This window comes from Gorilla gorilla, chromosome 23 (assembly GCF_029281585.2).
Source record: "Gorilla gorilla gorilla isolate KB3781 chromosome 23, NHGRI_mGorGor1-v2.1_pri, whole genome shotgun sequence".
NCBI classification, from domain to species: Eukaryota; Metazoa; Chordata; class Mammalia; order Primates; family Hominidae; genus Gorilla; species Gorilla gorilla.
This window is the reverse complement of record NC_086018.1, coordinates 39,459,787-39,483,363: the sequence shown is the minus strand read 5'-3', so window position 1 is coordinate 39,483,363 and position 23,577 is coordinate 39,459,787. Positions and strand designations below refer to the sequence as shown.

At 47.5% G+C, this 23,577-nt stretch overlaps 2 protein-coding genes across 3 annotated transcripts in view; one reads left to right on the top strand and one right to left on the bottom strand.

The window, feature by feature from the left end:
* The window catches only part of ACO2 (aconitase 2), a 62,439-nt gene extending 48,894 nt beyond the window's left edge, over positions 1–13,545 (bottom strand). The window contains exon 1 of one of the 2 annotated variants that reach the window (XM_004065301.5): positions 13,343–13,545. In XM_004065301.5, the coding sequence (XP_004065349.2) occupies positions 13,343–13,378 (36 nt within the window). In that variant the 5' untranslated portion in view covers positions 13,379–13,545. Of the gene's footprint in view, positions 1–13,016; positions 13,122–13,342 lie in introns of those variants that run through there. The other variant, XM_055374734.2, reaches the window with a different exon arrangement.
* A 182-nt stretch (positions 13,546–13,727) lies between these two features.
* PHF5A (PHD finger protein 5A) lies at positions 13,728–22,793 on the top strand. The gene is made up of 4 exons (XM_004063535.4): positions 13,728–13,923; positions 14,384–14,407; positions 14,917–15,083; positions 22,075–22,793. Exons 1-4 carry the CDS (start codon positions 13,872–13,874, stop codon positions 22,162–22,164), a joined length of 333 nt encoding a protein of 110 aa, XP_004063583.1. The 5' UTR covers positions 13,728–13,871; the 3' UTR covers positions 22,165–22,793.
* Positions 22,794–23,577: the final 784 nt, after the last annotated feature.

Genomic DNA, 23,577 nt, shown 5'->3' with positions numbered 1-23,577 from the left:
ACAAAACAACTTCCTAATTTTACACCTAAGTGGGAGTCTCCCATCAGGGTGACCAGTAGCCAGATGCCCACAGATCTGTTTTGGAGTAAATATCACCTCCCACACATCTCTGTGCCAGTGACTCTTGTGAACCTTGCTGTGCATAGCTCAGCCTCCCTAACTGCCTGAAGCTGCAGAGGCTCAGAGGCAGGAAGGGGCCTGCCTAAGGTCAAACAGCTGGGAACTTGCAGAGGCCGAGACTTTCTCCCTGTGCTACCGACAGTGTCTCCCAACCTCTGCTTCAGGCCCAGCGGCCAGGTGGGCTGAGTCCTCCAGGTGGTTGTTGGTCCCAACTGCTGACCCTAAGTGCCTTTGCTGAGTCTAGCTGGATGAGCCACAAATCTCCAGGGTTTCCAGGGAGTAAGGGAGGCTCTGCTGATCCTGCATCTACCAACAGAGAACAGTGGGCAAACGCTGAGGGAAGGGGCATCCCCACAGCAGACCCCCACAGGGGAGCCAGGCACCACACGGCTAGGCAAGACAAAGGAAGAAAGGACACTGCTGGCGAGATGACAACAGCTCTCTTACCCTAACAATTGTGCCAAGTGGGACTACTACAGGTCATTCTGTCCCTTGTTTACATGAGAAGACAGAGACTTGGACCAGATGGGAAAGTAAAGTCCACTAAAATATAAGCTCCATGGGGACAAAAAATGGTCTATTCTGGTCACAATATATTCAGAACCTAGGACAATGTCCAACACATAGAAGAAGTTCAAGAAAGACTTACTGATGAAACAGATGAAGGCAGAGCCGTGACACGACCACCGGCCTTCTGGATTGTGCTTTCAAACTCAAGTTAAGTGCCTCTGGCAGAAGCCGTGGTGAGCAACAGCACGGGTTCAGAGCTGTGGCAGATGGGAAAAGGGCCCACCCCACGGCACATCACATGTACACCCACTCAGAACTCCCCGCAACCCCACTCGGCCAAAGTCAGACATGCTGCCCTCTCTTCCCAAAGGACGGAGGTCAGAGGTCTTCCCTTGGGACCAGTTGTATTCAGAGAATACTACAATCGAAACGGACTGACCTATTCTCGGGCAGGCTTCTGCCCACCTTGTCAAGCATGGTGCATACAGCACGGCTTGTTGGGGAGCCATGTACCAGTGAGCCCCAGCACACAGAGCAAGCTACAGAGCTGAGGGTGCCGAGCCACCCAAACAGGCCAGGGTCCGGGAGAGGCCAGGTCTCTTGAGACAGTTGCTTTAACAACTGACAGAGAAGTCACCAAGCACTTGTCAGAGTGCCATCATGGAAACACTCCAAGACAAGTGCCGAGTCACAGAAATGGCATCCACTCTAGGGCTGGAGGGATCTGGCTTGGAATCTCAGCTTCCCTAGCTGTGGGACCTCAGGTAAGATTCTTTACCTCTCTGAGCCTTAATTTCCTCCTCTGTAACATGGGGGTAAAAGAGCAGAGATTTTGGCCGAGGCTAATGGCTCATGCCTGTAATCCCAGCACTTTAGGAAGCCGAGAAAGGTGGATCACCACCACTCCTGAGCCCAGAGTTCAAGACCAGCTTAGGCAACAAAGCGAGACCCCCATCTCTACAAAAAAATACAAAAATTAGCCTGTGTCTATAGTCTGAGCTACCCAGGAGGCTGAGGTGGGAGAATTGCTTGAGCCCAGGAGTTTGAGGCTGCTGTGAGCCAAGATCGAGCCACTGTACTGCAGCCTGGGTGACAGAGCAGGACTCCATCTCGGAAGAACAACAACAACAACAACAACAAAAATGGCAGAGATTTTGTGAGGATTAGAAAGGCTTGTAAATACAGAGGAAAAAAGTCTAGAATGATAAACACAAAATTCCCCTGGGGACTGGGACGGGGAGAAGAGAGCTTTTATGAATATACTGCATTCTGTTACAAAAAAAAATACGAAAAGCATAGAGCTTGGTAGCTGGGCTTCTGGCAGGCATTCAATAAACGTAAGCTGCTATTACTCAGTTCTCCTGGGAGAATGAGATGCTGCTACTAAAACGTGGCCTGCCTGTGTACTGGGGAGAGGATTACTGGCAGATGTTTTTCCACTATGCCGCCTACTTCTCCCTCCCCAGCCACCAAAGACCAGAGCCCCAGAGCAGGTCCCAAGCACCAGGACAGCACATCTTGGAATTGAAATGGAACTGAAAAGGCCTCATCTATCCACTCCTTCTGTATTTGAATGCCTAACACACTCACCCAACCTAGCCAAGCTGTCTCCAGCAGTGGGGAACTCATACATTACATGGCAGCCCATTTCACAGAAGGATGACTTCAGGCTCACATCTCTTAGCAACTAACTGCCTAGCCCTTCCTGGCAGAGAAGTCTCAGGTGGACTCTGTCTAAGTGGGCAACACAGGAATGCACATCAGTCCACACCCTCCTAAGGAGAAGCATCTTCCCACACCTCCATTGCAGGGCTTCTAACAATTTTCTCCCCCTCCTGGTAGGCGATGCCTGTCTCCTCTCCTAAGAAACCAAAGCTAAACAATTCCCTCCTGCCAGCAGGCAGTCAGCTAGCTTGGTTGCTATGCAACTGGCAGGAACAAAAGTGATGCAGTCCTTTTCAGAGGCTTGGAAAGGGAGCAAGGAGCCATGTCTCTCCAAGTCAAAGCCTCTAAATGGGTACTAAAGGCAGCAGGGGGTTCCTTTAAGGAATGGGCTGATGACAGATTCGCTCATCTGACTAATTCTCTTTTGCTGCCTACATCAGTCGTACACTGTGAACTGCATACAAATCCCAAGCCCTGCTCTGGCCCCACAGGCAGCAGCTCTGCACCTACACACTTGAGACGGGCATTCTCTGCAAGCTCAACAGGCAGCCTGTGAGGCTGAGCTGAAGCTCAGTCAAGGAATAAAGCTGCCTCTGTGCAACCCACCCCTCTAGCCTCTCCCCCGCCAGCCTCACTGGTGTTTAGGGCAGGAGACAATCACAGTCTCAAAGACATAACCCAAACGGGCACAGAGCCGACTGAACTGTATCCCCTATATCCAGCCCACTCCACAGAGATCAGTTTCTACTCCCTCTGGGGAAACGGTTTGGCTGACTGGTAAAAAGCCTGGGTTCTGCAGTCAAATCTGCATTCATGTGCTAGCTGTGACCTCAGAGGAGCTATTTAACCTCTCTGGGACTCAGTTTCATCATTGTGAAACAGGCTACTCGTATGTACCTCTTAGGGTTGTTGTGAAGGACAAATGAGGCAATATTTGTAAAACAAGACCTAGTTCTGTGACTGGCGCAGAGGGCCTGATTGCTCAACAGATGGTGGGTAATGCGTTCCTCCGCTCCTCCAGGCCTGGATGGGCATCTGTCATTGTCTGTGGGCGGACCAAACACACCACCACTACATCCATGTTCCAGGACGGGTGGCTGAGGCTGTACTTAGCCCCACCCAGCAAATCCCCCCACCTACTCCTTGCTTCAGTACCGTGTATTATAGCTATTTAGATGACTTCTCCCTCACCACCCTAAAAGCTCTTCCACAGACAGGGCCCTTGTCTTAGAGCTCTGTGAACACACTCATGACACAGTGAGTGCTTATAAATACCACAACCACAGATGCCCTGCAGAAGGTCAAGGAGCCCAGCTACAAGGAACTAAAGAAGTGTGGCATACAAGAAAATTAACCGGGTGTGGTGGCGCATGCCTCTGGTCCCAGCTACTTGGGAGGTTGAGGCAGGAGAATTGCTTAAGCCCCAGAGGCAAAGGTTGCAGTGAGCAGAGATCGTGTCACTGCACTCCAGCTTGGGCTACAGAGTGAGACTCCTTCTCAAAAAAAAAAAAAAAAAAAGAAGATCTATGGCAGGGACAGGGCGGGGGTTTTAAAGGAACTCTAGATACCTCTTTGGTAAGTCCCACAAATGCCCACAGAATTAAAGCTCCCAATCAGAAACCGTCTCAATCTCTCCAGGGGGAAAGCAGAAATACTCACCAGGCCTCAATTCACCAAGGGCCTAGACTTGAATATTTCATGATAAAAATAAATACTGCAAATATAACTCTAAAGCTCACTTCCCCAATGTTGTCCTTAGAGAATTAAAAAACTAAACCAGAAGATTCATTTCTACCTCTTCCCCCAACTCTTTTAAAACAGTATTGAAAGGGTTTTCTTGGCCAGGCGCAGTGGCTCATGCCTGTAATCTCAATATTTTGGGAAGCTGGGGCGGCTGGACCACTTGAGGTCAGGAGTTGGAGACCAGCTTTGCCAACAGGGTGAGACCCTGTCTCTACTAAAACAAAAAATACAAAAATTAGCTGGGCATGGTGGTGCGTGCCTGTGATCCCAGCTACTTGGGAGGCTGGGGCAAAAGAACTGCTTGAACCCAGGAGGTGGAGGTTGCAGTGAGATCATGCCACTGCATCCAGACTGTGCAACAGAGCGAGACTCTGTCTTGAAAAAAAGGTTTCCTTGAACAACTACCACTTACCTGCTATCTGGGGAGATGATGGGAGGAACAAGCAATTTTCACAACTGGTTTGGTTTTTTTTTGAGACATAGTCTCGCTCTGTTGCCCAGGCTGGAGTGCAGCAGCATGATCTCGGCTCACTGCATCCTCTGCTTCCTGAGTTCAAGCCTCAGCCTCCCAAGTAGCTGGGACTACAGGCGCACACCACCATGCCCAGCTCATATCTGTATTTTTAGTAGAGACGGGGTTTCACTACATTGGCCACACTGTTCTCAAACTCCTGACCTCGTGATCCACCCATCTCGGCCTCCCAAAGTGCTGGGATTACAGGCGTGAGCCACTGTGCCCGGCCACAACTGGTCTTTTTTAAATGTATGAGCTAAGGATAAAGGCTGGGGTGATGGATGCCACAGGCCATCTGCAGGGGCTGGAGACAGAAATGAATATTCACCAAGTGCCTCTACCCTGCACTGGATTTGCCCCAAGTACTTTATCCACACAATCCCACGACTACCCTGTGAGGCAGAAGGCATTGTGCCCATTTAATGGATGAGGAAACTGAAGCTCTGGAATGCTAACTATTTTGCCCAGGGTCACGCAGCAAGGTGGAATTCCAGGCCTGGCTCCAAAGCTGGTGCACCTTCCTCTGGCCCAGGTGCTGCAGAATAAAACTAAAGAGGTCGGGTGCGGTGGCTCACGCCAGTAATCCCAGCACTTTGGGAGGCCGAGGCAGGTGGATCACAAGGTCAGCAGATTGAGACCATCCTGGCTAACACCGTGAAACCCCATCTCTACTAAAAAAAAATACAAAAAATTAGCTGGGCGTGGTGGCGGGTGCCTGTAGTCCCAGCTATGCGGGAGGCTGAGGCAGGAGAATGGCGTGAACCCGGGAGGCGGAGCTTGAACTGAGTGAAGATCGCGCCACTGCACTCCAGCCTGGGAGACAGAGCCAGACTCCGTCTCAAAAAAATAAAAAAAAAAATAAGGAAACCATTCTCCCTACCTTTAATTTACTTGGGAGGCTGAGGCAGGAGAATCGCTTGAACCTGATTCTCCTGCCTCAGTCTCCCAAGTAAATGGGATTACAGGCACACGCCACCATGCCCAGTTAATTTTTTGTATTTTAGTAGAGACAGGGTTTCACCATGTTGGCCAGGCTGGTCTTGAACTCCTGACCCCAAGTGATCCACCCACCTCGGCCTCCCAAAGTCCTGGGATTACAGCCGTGAGCTACCATGCCTGGCCCATTCTCCCTACCTTTCAAGACTTCCAAAATGAAGATATTCTGCAAGGGGAAAATCTGTCCCTACTCTCAATCTTAGAAATGGCCTATTCCTAAAATAATATTAGAAACTATTCGCAGTGTGTGTGTTTTTTTGTTTTTTTGTTTTGTTTTGTTTTGTTTTTGAGACAGAGTCTCGCTCTGTTGCCCAAGCTGGAGTACAGTGGCACAATCTCAGCTCATTGCAAGCTCTGCCTCCCAGGTTCAAGCGATTCTCGTACCTCAGCCTCCCGAGTAGCTGAGTCTACAGGTGACCACCCACACACCCAGCTAATTTTTTTCTATTTTTAGTAGAGATGGGGTTTCACCATGTTGGTCAGGCTGGTTGCAAACTCCTGACCTCAGATGATCTGCCTGCCTTGGCCTCCCAAAATGCTGGGATTACAGGTGTGAGCCACTGCGTCTGGCCTTTTTTTTTTTTTAAGACAGAGTTTCATTCTTGTTGCCCAGGCTGGAGTGCAATGGCACAATCTTAACTCAGTACAACCTCCGCCTCCCAGGTTCAAACGAGTCTCCTGTCTTAGCCTACAAAGTAACTGAGATTACAGGCATGCGCCACATCTGACTAATTTTGTATTTTAAGTACAGACGGGGTTTCACCGTGTTGGTCAGGCTGGTCTTGAACTCCTGACCTCAGGTGATCCACCTGCCTTGGGCTCCCAAAGTGCTGGGATTACAGGCATGAGGCACCACACCCGGCTCACAATGCTTTATAGCACATCAAACAGAGTCAAAACAACTTTTCAAATATTAGGCCTTCAGAACCCTTCTTAACTGAAGGGTAGTTATTAATTACACTGTTTTGCAGATGTGTAACTAACTGCAGGACCACAGAGAGTTGAGACTTTGCCCGAAGCTACACAGTAAGCCAGTGGCAGAAGTCTCCCAAGGCTCCTGATGGTCCATCTGCTGCTTTTTTTTTCTTTTTTGAGACAGAGTTTCACTCCTGTTGCCCAGGCTGGAGTGCAGTGGCGCGATCTCGGCTCACTGCAACCTCCACCTCCTGGGTTCAGCTGATTCTCCTGCCTCAGCCTCCCGAGTAGCTGGGATCACAGGCATGCGCCACCACGCCTGGCTAATTTTTTTTTGTATTTTTAGTAAAGATGGGGTTTCACCATATTGGCCAGGCTGGTCTCGAACTCCTGAGCTTGTGATCCACCCGCCTCAGCCTCCCAAAGTGCTGGGATTACAGGCGTGAGCCACCACGTCCGGCCCATTTGCTGCTTTTTAAAGGCTACAAGAAGTCTCTCTACAATACCTTCCCTCCTTCATGCTGAGAGACCCAGAGCCCACCACTGCCTTCCAAACCAGGTGCTGGGAAAACGAGGCAAGTCAAAGAAAGCTGGAGCCAAGGAAGACTCAACACTCACTTCCCACTGGCCAGGCACAGTGGCTCGCGCCTATAATCCCAGCACTTTGGGAGCTCAGGAGTTCAAGACCAGCTTGGGTGACATGGCAAGATCCCCACCCACAAAAAATAAAAAGTTAGTTGGGCATGGTGCCACATGCCTCTAGTCCCAGCTACTAGGGAGGCTGGGGTGGGAGGACTGCTTGAGCCCAGGAGGTCAAGGCTGCAGTGAGCTATAATTACACCACTGCACTCCAGCCTGGGTGACAGAATGAGGCCCTATCGCAAAAAAAAAAAAAAAAAAAAAAAGGAAAAAACAATTTTTTTTCTTTTTTATAGAAAAGGTAAGCATTTACAAGATGGCCCTCTTGGACACACGCCAGGTTTCACAATAAGACCAGATAGGACAGAGTCCACATGAGACAAGATGCTCATACTCGACTCAAGTGAGGGCCCCTGGGTAAGACACTTGATGTCATCTGGCTTTCTCACCTGTGAAATAAAGTACTTGAGAACTGATGAAAGAATCAAAAATTTATCAGTGAGATTCTGCCCTTAGCTAATTTTTATAAGTACTGTGCAGGCTGGGTGCAGTGGCTCACGCCTGTAATCCCAGCACTTTGGGAGACCGAGGCAGGCAGATCATGAGGTCAGGAGATCAAGACCATCCTGGCTAACAGTGAAACCCTGTCTCTACTAAAAATACAAAAAAAATTAGCTGGGCATGGTAGCGGGCGCCTGTAGTTCCAGCTACTCAGGAGGCTGAGGCAGGAGAATGGCATGAACCTGGGAGGCGCAGCTTGCAGTGAGCCAAGATCGCGCCACTGCACTCCAGCCTGGGCGACAGAGTGAGACTCCATCTCAAAAAAAAAAAAAAAAAGGCCAGGCGCGGTGGCTCATGCCTGTAATCCCAGCACTTTGGGAGGCAGAGGCGGGCAGATCATGAGGTCAGGAGATTGAGACCATCCTGGCTAACACGTGAAACCCGTCTCTACTAAAAACACACAAAAAATTAGCCAGACGTGGTGGCAGGCGCCTGTAGTCCCAGCAACTCGGGAGGCTGAGGCAGGAGAAGGGCATGAACCCGGGAGGCAGAGCTTGCAGTGAGCCGAGATCGCGCCACTGCACCCCAGCCTGGGTGACAGAGCGAGACTCTGTCTCAAAAAAAAAAAAAAAAAAAGACTGCAAACACACGACCACTGAATTCAATCAAGCTCACCCATCCCTCAGTTACTAAGACCCCAAACCCAGGAGTCACCCTTATTCTCTATCCCTCCCATGCGCCAACCCATCTGCCTCCAAATAATATCCCAATTTTGAATACATCTCATTATCTCCACCCCCCAGATACCTAGTCCCTGACTCCTGCCATTCCTGGGATGACTCCAACAGTCCCCCACTGGTCTCCCTGCCTCCTCCTTTTGACCCTCTATGGTCCATCATGCACGCAGCAGCCCAGATGATCAGATCACATCACTCCCTGGCTTAAAATCTCCCAGTTTTCACTACACTTGGATTTCCTTACCGAAGCCTGCCTGACCCTAGCCCCAGCCTCTTGTTCAGACCTTTCGCTCCTCAGGACACTGTAGCAACACTGGCCTTAGCTCTTATCCTCAACACACTCAGCTCATACCTAGGTGGGTGCTCTGCACATGCTCCTTCTATTTGAAGTCTCCTCCAAAAATGGTAAACAGCTGCGTTCGTATCATTTAAGTCTCAGTTCAGATGTCACCTCTTCTACGAGGTCTTCCCCAAACACCCCAGTTAAAAATGCCACGTTCCCACCCCTATTCTTTCTACCTTATCTTCCCCACAACACTCAGTAATACAATATTCTTATTTTTCTACTTAATTTCCCCAGGACAACAATTTAAGCCCCACTATTCTTGTTCACTACTGCACCCCCAGTGTCTAGAACAATGCTAGGCAGTGCTAGACATTAAGCTTTTTCTTTCTTTTTCTTGAGACAGAGTTTCACTCTTGTTGCCCAGGCTGGAGTGTAATGGCGTGATCTCGGTTCACTGCAACCTCCACCTCTTGGGTTCAAGTGATTCTCCTGCCTCAGCCTCCTGAGTGGCTGGGATTACAGGCATGTGCCACCACACCCGGCTTATTTTGTGTTTTTATTAGCGATTGGGTTTCACCATGTTGGCCAGGTTGGTCTTGAATTTCTGATCTCAGGTGATGCATCTGCCTTGGCCTCCCAATGTGCTGGGATTACAGGCGTGAGCCACCGAGCCCAGCCAAAGCTTTCAAAGAACACTGTGAAGCAGTTGGTTTGAAAGGTAATGATGTGCTCCCTTAATCCTCAGGATGGTGTGTCTGTTCCCTCTGTCCACATCTAAGATGGAAGCTTATTTACCAATTCATTCATTCACTCAATTCTAATAACAAATGATATCTGCGAAGGTTATCACAGTGACCATACAACCAGAATCATCTGTTTCACAATTCAAACCAAGATTTTATTTTAACATGGCACAGAGTTTCTGCCAAATATTTTTGTAGTTAACTGCCATCACAAATTTATATGCAAGAGGTTACATGACTTCCCCCAAGGTCACATGAAACCTCAGCACCCCAGTTATCTCAAGGCAAAACCAAACACCTAATAAACATACTTGCAACTGCTCAGCCCCTCTTGTGTACTACTCAGTCATATGCACAAAAATAAATGCTAAAAACCAGAGAATAAATGTGGTTTTTCAAAAATCTCACCTCCTTAGCTGGTTGCAGTGGCTCACGCTTGTAATCTCAGCACTTTGGGAAGCCAAGCCAGGATTGCTTGAGCCCAGGAATTTGAGACTAGCCTGGGCAACATAACGAGACCCCCATTTCTTTAAAAAAACAAAACAAAATAAAACAAAACCCACGTTCTATTTTCTTGTTTCTAATCTTACTACCTGGTAGCAGGTACTGTCAAACAAGAGTACACATTCAACTTGGCACTGTTCTGAGGTTATGGTGCCCTGATCCACAGGCTGAGCTCGATGCCAAAGGGAAGCAGCATAGTGCCAGTTGCTAAGCCCTCAGGCTTCGGAATCAGACATGTCCAGATTCAAACCATACCTACTAACAACTACTGATAAAGCCCCAGGCAATTTTTTTTTTTTTTTTTTTTTTTGAGACGGAGTCTCACTCTGTCACCCAGGCTGTAGTGCAGTGGCGCGATCTCGGCTTACTGCAACTTCCGCCTCCTGGGTTCAAGGGATTCTTCTGCCTCAGCCTCCCGAGTAGCTGGGACTACAGGCGCCTGCCACCACACCCCGCTAATTTTTGTGTTTTTAGTAGACATGGGGTTTCACCATATTGGCCAGGCTGGTCTCGAACTCCTGACCTTGTGATCCACCTGCCTTGGCCTCCCAAAGTGCTGGGATTACAGGCGTGAGCCACTGCGCCCTGCCACAAATTTATTTAGCAATTATATAGCCCTTACTAAGTACCAGGCAGGGTTCTAAATACTTTACAACTATTACACGATTGAAACAGACATACTATTATTATTGTATCTAAAGGCAAGGAAACAGGTGCAGAGAGGTTGAGTAACTTACCCAAAACACAGCTACATGAGTATTAAGAGTTATTACGGTATTCAAATCTAGGCTGCCTGATGCCAGAGTCCATGCTCTCAACCATAACACTATGTTTGCTCTCTAATCCTGTTTCTTCATCTATAAATCAGGCTAATAGGGCTGCCTCATCTCACAGAGTCATGTGAAATTAGTCATACACAGTAAGATAAATGTTAGGTACTCTTAGTGCTGGGAGTAACACCCATCATTCTATTATCTACCTTCACCTTTGGTCCAGCCAAGGAAAGAAAAATACTGTATTTGGCTGAGAAAGATCTCCAAGGCCCTCTGCAGTCGGGTACATTAGAATACAGTGGAAGCTCCACGAGAACAGGGACTGTCTTTGCTTACCACGGTATCCAGAACAAGCATTGGGCGCTCAGTAAATATATGGTGAATGAGGTAGGAATGAATTGACTACAGGCATAGGGTTTTGCATACATGACTATTAAGGTAGTAACCATCACTTCTCAAATGTAACTAAGCACAAAACAGGTAAATATACAAGCTTCTCAGAGAAACCGTGTTAGTTGGTTATTTGAGACAGCCTGGTTATTGGGAGGCAGTGTGCAAACTGCATAATATTGTTCATTCATCTTAGCTGAAGGAACAAACAAGGAGACCAGGATTTTAATCCTGACTCTGCTACTGGAAGTCACCCAGGCTCTCAAGGTCTTAGATTTTTCCACCTGTGTAAGAGGTTAGTTTACGTGATGGTTGTAAACTCATTCTACTTGCTCATCACTTTCTAACTTCCAGTTGCTGAATATACATTTGTTCAATGAAGATCATCTCCAATGGACAGACAATGGATTCAGGAAGTAACTTACTCAAGGTCACAGGATCAGGAAAGAGAGCCCAGATCTCCTTCTACACCAGTCTAATACTCATACTTTCCAAGATCCTTTTCAGTTCAAAATGGTGTGATACTGTTCTTCTCTTCCAAGTTCAAGAACTCTATAATCATTTATCTTACCAAATAATCTTGCCTGACTCCCTTAAATCACGAGACAGGAAGAAACAACTATTTCCACATCATTAACCTAGAGAATCAAAAGACGTGAAGAGGCCAGGTGTGGTGTGGTGGCTCACACCTGTAATCCCAGGATTTTGGGAGGCCAAGGCAGGCCGATTACTTGAGGTCAGGAGTTTGTGACCAGCCTGGTCAACAGGGTGAAACCCCGTCTCTACTAAAAATACAAAAATTAGCCAAGCATGGTGGTGCACACCTGTAATCCCAGCTACTCGGGAAGCTGAGGGCAGGAGAGTCACTTGAACCCGGGAGGCAGAGTTGCAGTCAGCCAAGATTGCGCCATTGCACTCCAGCCTGGGTGACAGAGCAAGACTGTCTCAAAAAAAAAAAAAAAAAAGACTTAAAGAGATAATTAGGTGCAAATCCTTTCCCTTAGCCCGGAATTGAGATCACAAATATTTTCTTTCAGATAAATGATGATTTTACTTTAAACCATATGGTTTAAATTTAAGCAATGTGATGAAAAATAAGTTCAAGTTTAAATTTAAGCAATGTGATGAAAAATAAGTTCAAGTACCACAATGCTTCCTGAGAGTACAACGCATAACTCATAAAATTCTATTATCAAAGCTGCGCCACTTGATCCAAAAGGAATTCACAAAGTTAAATGTGAAAGGTTGACAGAGAATGTCTACAGATGCTTGCTTGATTTTTATTAACAAACTACACATTTGACATTGAACCTCTGACTATAACACCTTCCCAGGGCTGTCAAGTTAGAAGTGAGAAAATCATCTGGCAGTCAGTCAGCTTTCTAGATAGCTCCTAACAGGGGAGTCAAGGTCAAACTGGAGTCTCCTTATAGTCCCATATTTGACAAGCAACTTATTGTGAGGCTCAAAATATTCGTACTGCATTCTGACAAACAGAAATAATTGCACCTTGGTTCATAAAGTTCTGTGAGGGCAGGCTGACATAAACAAGAACTGAGTGGTGGTAGGGCCCATGCTTCTGCCACAGCACTTCGGTGACACTCTTGAGAATCAGAACTTTCACCTACTTTCTACCAGCTTTATCACCTATCAAATGAGAAAAACCATCTCATTCCTATGATTACATGAATCAAATATTATGAAGAATTAAAACAGGCCTCAAATCTTGTGCAAAGGTAAGAGACTATTATTATATTATTTACTACGTATGGGCCCAGAAGACCGCCCCCCTCCCCGACATTCCACGTTCCGCAGGGTCCTCAAAAGGTGGTACAGGGTCCTAGTTTCTTCTCCAGACTCCAGGCCTGGCAACCATAGATGCTGTCATGCCTCTGTTGCTAAGAGATGGGAAGTGAAGCCTCAGGAACTGGGCCTAGAAGGCTCAGCAACGACCGCGCCCCCTAGTCACCTTGTCCTCACCTTGAGGAATGGAAACACACCCCACGGGAGCAGGCAATGCTGTCCTCAAAAAGAAGAAAGAGGTGCCTCCGCTCTTCACCCGGCCGCCGCTGCTTGGGCCCACGCTTCTTGCGAGGCGGGGACAGGGCCAGGAAAGCTGACTGTGCCGGGGACGCCTTGACCTAGGGCACCAGAGAAGCGGGCACGGGTGCCGGGCCCACAACCGGGACAGGTACACGAGAAGTTGGCCCCAGGTTGGGCCCGCCTCGCTCTGCCTCGCCCACAGCCGCCGGCACAGTAGGAGGCACCCCGCCCCCGTGAACCCAGAGGTCCCTGAGCTCGCTCACCTGCAGCCGAGTCACCAGTAGGCTGTAGGGCGCCATTTTGTGCACTGACAAAGATGAGGTCGCATTAAAGTGACGTCCCACACGGCGCCTTTAAAGCCTTTGGGCAGGGGCGTGCCCGGAAGAGTGGGGCGTCACGGTGAAGGCGAGGCCTCCCTAGAGGCGCCAGAACCCTGCGAACGCAATGGGCGGAGCGCACGTGCAACGAACAGACACGCAAGAGGAAATCGGACTGCCTAAAGACACTTGTAGAAATAGATACCAAGCACAAAGATGTTTTACCCAAGAACAAATTTTAGTTATCTCCGCCATCCAAATCTGGGAGAGTTTTTAAGAGTTTCTTGCACCTGCCAGGACCTGGCCGCCCAGCAGCGACAAAAACTCGCGCGAGAGCAAGAGGGGCCTGGTGCAAGGATTGTAAACTGACGGAAGCTTAGAGAACCAATCACAGCGACGTGGAGGCAGGAACAATGGGGGTTAAAGGTCGGACGGAAGTTCCCAAAGCTTCCGGTGGCCGGCTTAGTTAGTAGCTATGGCTAAACATCATCCTGATTTGATCTTTTGCCGCAAGCAGGCTGGTGTTGGTGAGACTGCGCCCTACCCCTGGCTGTCTGGGCAGGGGTGGTATTAGGAGCTGGGGGGTCGGGGGTTCCCGTCTCTTCCTTGCCTCGCAGGGCTTGCCTCGCAGGCGCCACGTTTCCCGCCTCTCAGGCACGGGGTGTTGTAGGAGCGCGCAGGTTTGTGGCCTCTGATGAGAAGAGGGCGGGGGTGCGCGTGCTGGGAGTCCCAGGCAGGTATCGGGGGGTGGGGTCTGAACCAGGTCCAGAGAAACTCTGAGCTTGCCCAGGACGTTGGAGGAGATTCAGGAGGGTGCTTGGATGTAGGTTTGGTTCATATGGAAATTTGTAATGATAAAATGGCTGTCCGCAGGTCTCACACACTGCAGTCCTTACTCATGTCCCTACCCCCAGCTCGAGGATGTACTTCCCCTCTTTGTCAAAACCTTTATTCTAATTGTACTTTTTACCATCTTTCATCTTGCAGCCATCGGAAGACTGTGTGAAAAATGTGAGTGGAACACACCGTCCCAACAACCCACCCTTCCCACTCCCAGTTTTCTGTGGAACCAGCAAAAGTGCCACAAAGAGGGCTTTGAGTAGATGTGCCTGGAAGTATGTGAACACTGAATGCTGCACTTCAGCCAAAGGCCCCTCTATCTCCCCACTGCCACTTGCACATTTAACGCTGTATCTCTCTAGTTTTCAACGGGAAGAATCGCCAGAGTAGCATGACCGCTCCCCAACACACAGCACTTTGCCAGCAATTATACAGGCTTATCATCTCCGAGGTGCTTTTCTAAGCTCTTCACATATGTTAAGTGATAAACTTTTGTATGTGTTGAGGGGCTTGAGATGGACACTGGGGAAGCCACGTTTTGTGATGCCAAGAGGAGGGCCCTAAAGTCACTGTCAGAAGGAGACTAGTGTATTTTCCAGGAGACTAGTATATTTCCCCATGGCAGGAGATAGCAGAGGACTGAAGAACTTGTGAGCATGACTCCATTCTCTTTCTTACAGGTGATGGCAAGTGTGTGATTTGTGACTCCTATGTGCGTCCCTGCACTCTGGTGCGCATATGTGATGAGTGTAACTATGGATCTTACCAGGGGCGCTGTGTGATCTGTGGAGGACCTGGGGTCTCTGATGCCTATTATTGTAAGGAGTGCACCATCCAGGAGAAGGACGTAAGTGTACAGCTTTCCATCTGACCTTTCCTCCTTTTGTTTAGTAACACTTTGCCATCCACTGCAATCTCCTATGGTCTATGGAGATTACTGTGTTCATCTAGTCATCTAGGTTATAATTTCTTCAAGTTCTGTGAGTCAAACTGGGTGTAGTCCAATAAAAGGCAGTTATTTTGCATCAAAGGGAAAAATGCAAGGGAAGCAAATCTTTGTCAAGACCAGCAATTTGGAGAGCCCTCTCATTCATGTCTCTGTGGTTATTCTTATTCAGAAATGACATCCGGCTGGGCGTGGTGGCTCACACCTGTAATCTCAGCACTTTGGGAGTCCAAGTCAGGAGGATCACTTTAGTCCAGGAGTTAAAGACCAGCCTGGGCCACAGAGCAAGATCCCATCTCAAAAAAAAAAAAAAAGTGTTTTGTTTTTTGGTTTTTGGTTTTTGGTTTTTTTTGAGACGGGGTCTCTTGCTCTGTGGCCCAGGCTGGGGTGCAGTGGCATGATCATGTGCAAGGCTCACTGCAGCCTTGACCCCCTGGGCTCAAATGATCCTCCCATCTCATCCTCCCAAGTAGCTGGGACTACAGGCATGCGCCACCATACCTGGCTAATTTTTTTTTGGAGAGACAGGGTCTTGTTTTGTTACCTAGGTTGGTCTCGAACTCCTGGGCTCAAGTGATCCTCCTGCCTTAGCCTCACCAAGTGCTGGGATTACAGGCATGAACCATCACGCCTGGCCAAAAAAAACATATTTTTTATTAGTCAGGTGTGCTGGTGTGTACCTGTGGTCGCAGCTACTTGGGAAACTGGGGCGGGTGGATCACTTGGGACCAAGAGGTCAAGGCTGCAGTGAGCCATTTTCACGCCACTGCACTCCAGCCTGGGTGACAGAGACCCTGTCTGTTTATAAGTCCTGTACAGCCCATGTTGTGTCATAGCCACTCAAATCTATCATTAAGCACTATTTGGGTGTATATCGTGACAAAGTTGAATTTGGGACAATTCAAGTTGACTTCAGCTTTAAGCAGGTAACAGATGCCTTTGGTTTAATATTGCAGAAATGATTGTGGACCTGCATCGTGATTTTTTTTGTCCCTTGACACTGTGTAGTGGCAGTGGCTACTTTCTATTCAACTCTCTGAGCCAAATGCCAGGAGAGAGAGCTTATAGACTAGTGCTACAGGCAAGGTTTACCCCATTTTTTTCGGTTAGTATTGGCAGCAGGGTTCTTTGTGGGAGAAAACTATGAATCAGCTTGTTTTCTTCAAAAAACAAAAGGAAGTATGATACAGTCTCACTAGGTTAATGACAGTACCTAGTTATCTAATTTAATTCTAATTTAGAATAAGGCAAAAGATGCGTAATTCTTCATATTCCCATGAGCGAAGAATAGGTCTTTTATAGATGTTATCACACCTTGTTCCTCACAATAAGTTTGTGAAATAGGGATTATTATTATGATGCCCATTTTGTAGTTCCTCTGACAAGCCCAGGCTGTTCAACTAAACCTTGTAGTGTCCTTATTTCACCATGTTGTCCTTTTATTTATTCATTTTTTTATTTTTTGAGATGGAGTTTCACTCTTGTTGTCCAGGCTGGAGTGCAGTGGTGCCATCTCGGCTCACCACAGCCTCCGCCTCCTGGGTTCAAGCGATTCTCCTGCCTCAGCCTCCCAAGTAGCTGGGACTACAGGTGCATGCCACTATGCCCAGCTAGTTTTTGTATTTTTAGTAGAGATGGGGTTTCACTATGCTGGCCAGGTTGGACTCAAACTCCTGACCTTGTGATCCACCCATCTGGGCCTCCCAAAGTGCTGGGATTACAGGTGTGAGCCACCACGCCTGGCCTTATGTTGTCCTTTTACAAGTGCTTCTGGGATGTGCCCATGGTGAAGGCAGTAACGCCAGTACCTCATTTCATGCACTTGGATCCTGCCTACCCCCAGTAAGTGGGAGAGATTGGGCCAGATAAGACTACACCATTGGGCCAGGCACAGTGGCTCATGCCTGCAATCCCAGCACTTTGGGAGGTTGAGGCAGGTGGATCACCTGAGGTCAGGAGTTTGAGAGCAGCCTGGCCAACATGGTGAAACCCCATCTCTACTAAAAATACGTGGTGGCACACATCTATAATCCCAGCTACTCGGGAGGCTGAGGCAGGAGAATCGCTTGAACCCAGGAGGCAGAGGTTGCAGTCAGCTGAGCCGAGATCACACCATTGCACTCCAATCTGGGCAACAAGAGCGAAATTCCTTCTCAAAAAAAAAAAAAAGTGAGTACACCATTGAATCTTCTGTTGTTTAGGGAGATGAGAAAGGTCCTGAAGTACCAAAAACATAATGATTTGGATCTTTCTCTTGTCCTCAACTCTGATTTGCATTAACCTTCAACTATCAAGTCACATTCCTGCTGTCCGAAAATTCAAATCTAGTCTACTAGCTAGATTACACTTCATTAGAGGCAGGACTTTGGTTTGTCTATTTGCCTCTCCTTTTCTTTAGGTCATGATACAGTGCCTGACATGCGGTGCAAGCATGGTACTTGTATTTTGGTGCTGTCCCTGTAAGTCATCCAGAGGTATCCCCTGTAGGGTGTCTAGCACATAGTAGGTGTTTGTTAATTACTTCTGGTCTATAAGCAGTGAAAGCATGATAAGGTAACAGCAGTGAAGAAAAGTAACAAACAGTTCCTAAACTAGATACAGGATATCTGTTTAAGCCATTTAAGACAGCATTTTCTTGAATTTTTGCATGGGTCTAGCTAGAGTTCTTATGTAGCGTAAGCTTGCAACCAGAGAATGCTTAATAAATGTTAATTGCTGTCTGACTCCTCTGAGTGTGGTGTGTGAACTGATACCTTTGGATCCTCATGCCTCATTCTGTCCCTGAGACTTACTCTAGATGTCACTTCCCCTACTTCACATTATACACGAATGTTCTGAGGACATTTGAGATGGAATCTAGCTCACATTTTCAGCACTAGTTTCCAAGGAACACAAAGAAGTCCAGTGACATGATCCAGGCTCTCAGCCTTACAGATCATCATGTAGATTAAGCGGCCAAGGCTCTTTCCTGTGCAGAAACCTTCCTACAACCAAGGTACCCCTTGTTATTATTCTCTTCCGGCAACTTTCATAATTGATAAGGGAATTAGACAGGTAAGCTAAGCTAGGTATTCTCATTTATAATTTTTCAAAGCCACAAGAATAACCAGGAGACAGGGATGATGTCTATGGACATTGCTACCAGAGGACTGATTTGTAGGTTCTTATGGTGCCGCATCATGTAATCCCCTTAATCTTGATTCCTTTATTCCTTTTGTTTACCATTTTCCTCAGTTCGCCCAATCAGAAAATAAGAAAAATAGCACTAACATTTATGAAGCTCTTAATATATGCAAGGTACTTAGCTGAACATTGTTTTCCAAAAGTTCTGTGTGATACAGATGAGGATGCTAAGGCTTAGAGATGTTAAGCAACTTGGTTAGCCCAAGGTCACGTGGCTAATAAGTGAAAGATCCAGGACTAGAACCTAGGTGGTCTGACTCTTTTTTTTTTTGAGATGCAGTTTCTTTCTTGTCACTCAGACTGGAGTGCAATGGCACGATCTCGGCTCATTACAATCTCCGCCTCCCAGGTTCAAGCGATTCTCCTGCCTCTGCTTCCCAAGTAGCTGGGATTACAGGCACATGCCACTATGCCTGGCTTTTTTTTTTTTTTTGAGACAGTCTCACTGTGTCTCCCAGGATGGAGTGCAGTGTTGTGATCTTGGCTCACTGCAACCTACGCCTCCTGGGTTCAAGCAATTCTTCCGTCTCAGCCCCCTGAGTAGCTGGGATTACAGGCGTGCACCACCACGCCCGGCTAATTTTTTATTTTTAGTAGAGACAGGGTTTCACCATGTTGGCCAGGCTGATCTTGAACTCCTGACCTTGTGATCCACCCACCTTGGCCTCCCAAAGTTGCTGGGATTACAGTCATGGACCACCGTGTCCAGCCTAATTTTTGTATCTTCAGTAGAGATGGGGTTTCACCATGTTGGTCAGCCTGGTCTCAAGCTCCTGGCCTCAGGTGATCTGCCTGCCTCGGCCTTCCAAAGTTCTGGGATTACAGGCATGAGCCACCACACCCGTCGTGACTCAGTGTTTCTTAACCTTTTATTTTTTTTTTTTCTCATCATTGCACCTCTAAGGAGAAAAGTTAAAAGTTAATGTAAATTAATTAAATTTTGGGGCTGGGCAGGAGCCTACCATCTTAAAGCTAAGCTGTAAGTAGGCCGGGAGGCAGTGGCTCACGCCTGTAATCCCAGCGCTTTGGGAGGCCCAGGTAGGCGAATCATGAGGTCAGGAGTTCGAGACCAGACTGACCAACATGGTGAAACCCCCATCTCTACTAAAAATATGAAAACCAGCTGGGTGCGGTGGTGGGTGCCTGTAATCCCAGCTACTCAGAAGTCTGAGGCAGGAGAATTGCTTGAACCCAGGAGGCAGAGGTTGCAGTGAGCCCAGATAGCGCCACTGCACTCCAGCCTGAGCGACAGATGTGACTTTGTCTCAGAAAAAAAAAAAAAAAGCTAACCCGTAGTAAGTAAAGAACAGAGCTGTGCAGATTGGAGGATTGGGTCATATCATCACTTGGTACCTTCCAGGAATATTTAGGTATCTATAAGGATAGTTTGTAAACCTTGACCTGATCCAGTCTTCTTCTTTCGCAGCTGAGGAGTAATATAAGTCCCAAGAGAAGCAACTTGCCCACATTTGCACAAGTCAGTAAGGCACAGTTTAAGCTATCATCATACCATGAGTTTCATAGCCTCTCTAAAGAGTTGAGAGTCCTGTTATTATGTCTAATATCAGGCCTTTGTCCAGGAGAGGCAGCTAGTGCCTCATTTTTACGAGGACATTAAATATAGATTACGTTGCTTACTTGGGTTCACCTAGCAAGCTATTGGTAGGTGGCTTCCTTGGTACACCAGGCTTCAGAGATGGAAGTGCTCAATGTAATGACTCAGTACTTGTTTTCTAGGAGATCCTAAAATGTTAGTGTTAGTTACAGAGATTTTTGTAGTTGTTGATGTCTGCCCCCAAAGAAGGATATTAGTTGAGTTAGAAATGAGATGGCTAAGGACTTGATTAATTCATACTATCACCTAATATCACAGGACTCAAACTCTGACATGGGTATTTAATAAAATCAACAGACCTGTAAGGGTTTTCCAGATACAGCTTCCCCGGTTTTTCTCCCATCATCCCTAATCAACTGATGGAGTCATCATTTCTATATAACACAGCTTCCCAGGGGCTTCACTGAAAGCACTCAAGCTCATCAAATGGCCAGGGCAGCCTGTCATGACAAATCAGTGCATGGTCTGTCAACAGCCATCTATCTCTAGCCAGTAGTGCTCTGTACCCCCAAGACCGTGTGTCAAATTAAGTGAATTAATGAAGACACATAAAACCCATTAGTCTCCTATGGTATTAAAAAGGTAAGGGCCAGGCGCGGTGGCTCACGCCTGAAATCCCATCACTTTAGGAGGCCGAGGCGGGTGGATCAGGAGGTCAAGAGATCAAGACCATCCTGGCCAACATGGTGAAACCCCATCTTTACTAAAAATACAAAAATTAGCTGGGCATGGTCGCGGGCGCATGTAGTCCCCACTACTTGGGAGGCTGAGGCAGGAGAATTGCTTGAACCCAGAAGGCGGAGGTTGCAGTGAGCTGAGATCATGTCACTGCTCTCCAGCCTGGCAACAGAGCAAGACTCCATCTCAAAAAAAATAAAATATAAGGTATGGCCGGGCACTGTGACTCACGCCTATAATCCTAGCACTTTGGGAGGCTGAGGCGGGCGGGTTGCCTGAGCTCAGGAGTTCGAGACCAGCCTGAGCAGCATGGTGAAACCCTGTCTCTACTAAAATACAAAAGAAATTAGCCGGGCATGGCGGCGTGTACCTGTAGTCCCAGCTACTCGGGAGGCTGAGGCAGGAGAATTGCTTGAACTCGGGAGGCGGAGGTTGCAGTGAGCCGAGATCGCGCCACTGCACTCCAGCCTGGTGACAGAGCGAGATTCCTTCTCAAAAAAAAAAAAAGAGTTTCATAGTCTACCTCAACTGTGTCATAGCAGCAGACATGGCTGAGAATCCAGCATTCTACGTGAATTGCAAGTCATTGGATAGAGGGTAGGCAGTCCCTGAGCACATTCTTAGGTGTTTAGTAAATTATTGATGATAGATCAAATAGGATAATTGGTAAGATAAATGGCTAAACCATTAATCCAAAAGTTATAAAATGGTCTTTTTTTCTTTTTTTGAGACGGAGTTTCTCTCTTGTTACCCAGGCTGGAGTGCTGTGGCGTGATCTCAGCTCACTGCTACCTCCGCCTCCTGGGTTCAAACGATTCTCCTGCCTCAGCCTCCCGAGTAGCTGGGACTACAGGCACGCACCACCACGTCTGGCTAATTTTTGTATTTTTAGTAGAGACGGGGTTTTACCATGTTGGCCAGGCTGGTCTTGAACTTCTGACCTCAGGTGATCCACCTGCCTCGGCCTCCCAAAGTGCTGGGATTACAGGCATGAGCCACTGTGCCCGGCCTATAAATGATCTTTCATAAGTGCTAAGAGTTAGGGAAGAAACAGTGCTGATCTGGGCCTCCCAATTAAGGAGATAACTAGTGTTTGGACACATTTACAAACCCATTTATTGAGTTCTTCAAATACTAAGATGAGAATTTGAACTCTGTGACCAATTTTTTTTTTTTTTCAAGAGATGGGGGTCTCACTATGTTGCCTACAGTGGGGTACAGTAGCTGGCTATTCACAGGCATCATCATAGCCCACTAGTCTCGAATTCCTGGGCTTCAGCAATCCTCCTGCCTCGGCCTTCCAAGTAGTAGCTGGGACTAAAGGCACATGCTACCACACTGGGCTTAAATTTTTTATCTTAAGTCACTCTTGGTTCAGGCTCAAAGACTTAACAACTTCTCTGTTCTGTTTTCCAGAGAGATGGCTGCCCAAAGATTGTCAATCTGGGGAGCTCTAAGACAGACCTCTTCTACGAGCGCAAAAAATACGGCTTCAAGAAGAGGTGATTGGTGGGTGGCCTCTTCCTCCCCCCAACATCAGTCTGCTGCAGCTGCCAGAAAACATGCCTACTACTACCAGCAGAAAGGGAGCAGAGCCCAGAGCATCACCAGGAGTGCCTGCTAGTGTACTAGCAGCTTGCCACCCCCTCCTCTCCCTTCACCCAGACACGTGGTAGGGATGGAAAAGGATTCTTCACAGAGCACTCTGACACACCATATCGGAGAAAAGCTGATAGATTAGTTAATGGTTTTTCTTGACTTTGAGAAGCAAAGATCTGTTCTCCATATTAGTATGTTCTCCCTCAACCAAGATCTTCTAAAAAGAAATAATATTTTAGTCTTCTGCTTGAGGAATTGACTGTTAAGCGACGCCCAGTGAAAAACATGTTCTTGCAGCAGCTCTGGTGGCAGCTGTCCTTGAGGAACCTTTGGTGTGTGGTGGGAAGCTATCAGAACAAGAAATGTAGGCATTTCCCGTTTTTTGGGGGGGGGGGTTGGGGGGGCAGGGCTCTGCCCTCTTGAAAGGCATTTACTTGTTTAACACTTGTCCTGGTGTCATGTTATTTTCCTTTTGAGAAATTGGAAACTCTTTCTGTTGCTATTATATTAATAAAGTTGGTGTTTATTTTCTGGTAGTCACCTTCCCCATTTAACTTTAACTCTAGGAATTTATTTTAGTCACCCAGGAATTTGTGATTCAAAACAGAGGTAGTGGGATTGGTTAAGTACTTTGTCCTCTTATTACCACTGGAAGGAATTCAAAACCACCCATACCTTTCATTATAGATAGATCAAAGTCATCTTTAGAAACGTACTATTTTTTCCTTCCTGTCCAACTTTAATTTTGAACTGAAGAGACAGCTTCCAGTTATGGTAGAGGCTGGGCACAGTAGCCCACGCCTGTAATCCCAGCACTTTGGGAGGCTCAGGCAGGCGGATCTTGAGCCCAGGAGTTCAAGACCGGCCTGGGCAACATGGCAAAAACCCATCTCTATGAAAAATATGAAAACTAGTCAGGTATAGTGGCATGCACCTGTAGTTTAGTCCCAGCTACTCAGAAGGCTGAGATGGGAGGATCCCTTGAGGCTTGGAGATTGAGGCTGCAGTGAACAATGATCCCGCCACTGCACACCAGCCTGGGTGACAGAGCAAGACTGTCTCAAAAAAAAAAAAAAAAAAGATGGGCTGGGCACGGTGGCTCACACCTGTAATCCTAGCACTTTGGGAGGCCAAGGCAGGCGGATCACTTGAGCCCAGGAGTTCGAGATCAGGCTGGCCAACATGGCAAAACTCCGTCACTGCTAAAAATACAAAAGTTAACCAGGCATGGTGGCACACGCCTGTAGTCCCAGCTACTCGGGAGGCTGAGACAGGAGAATTGCTTGAACCTAGCAGGCAGAGGTTGCAGTGAGCCGAGAT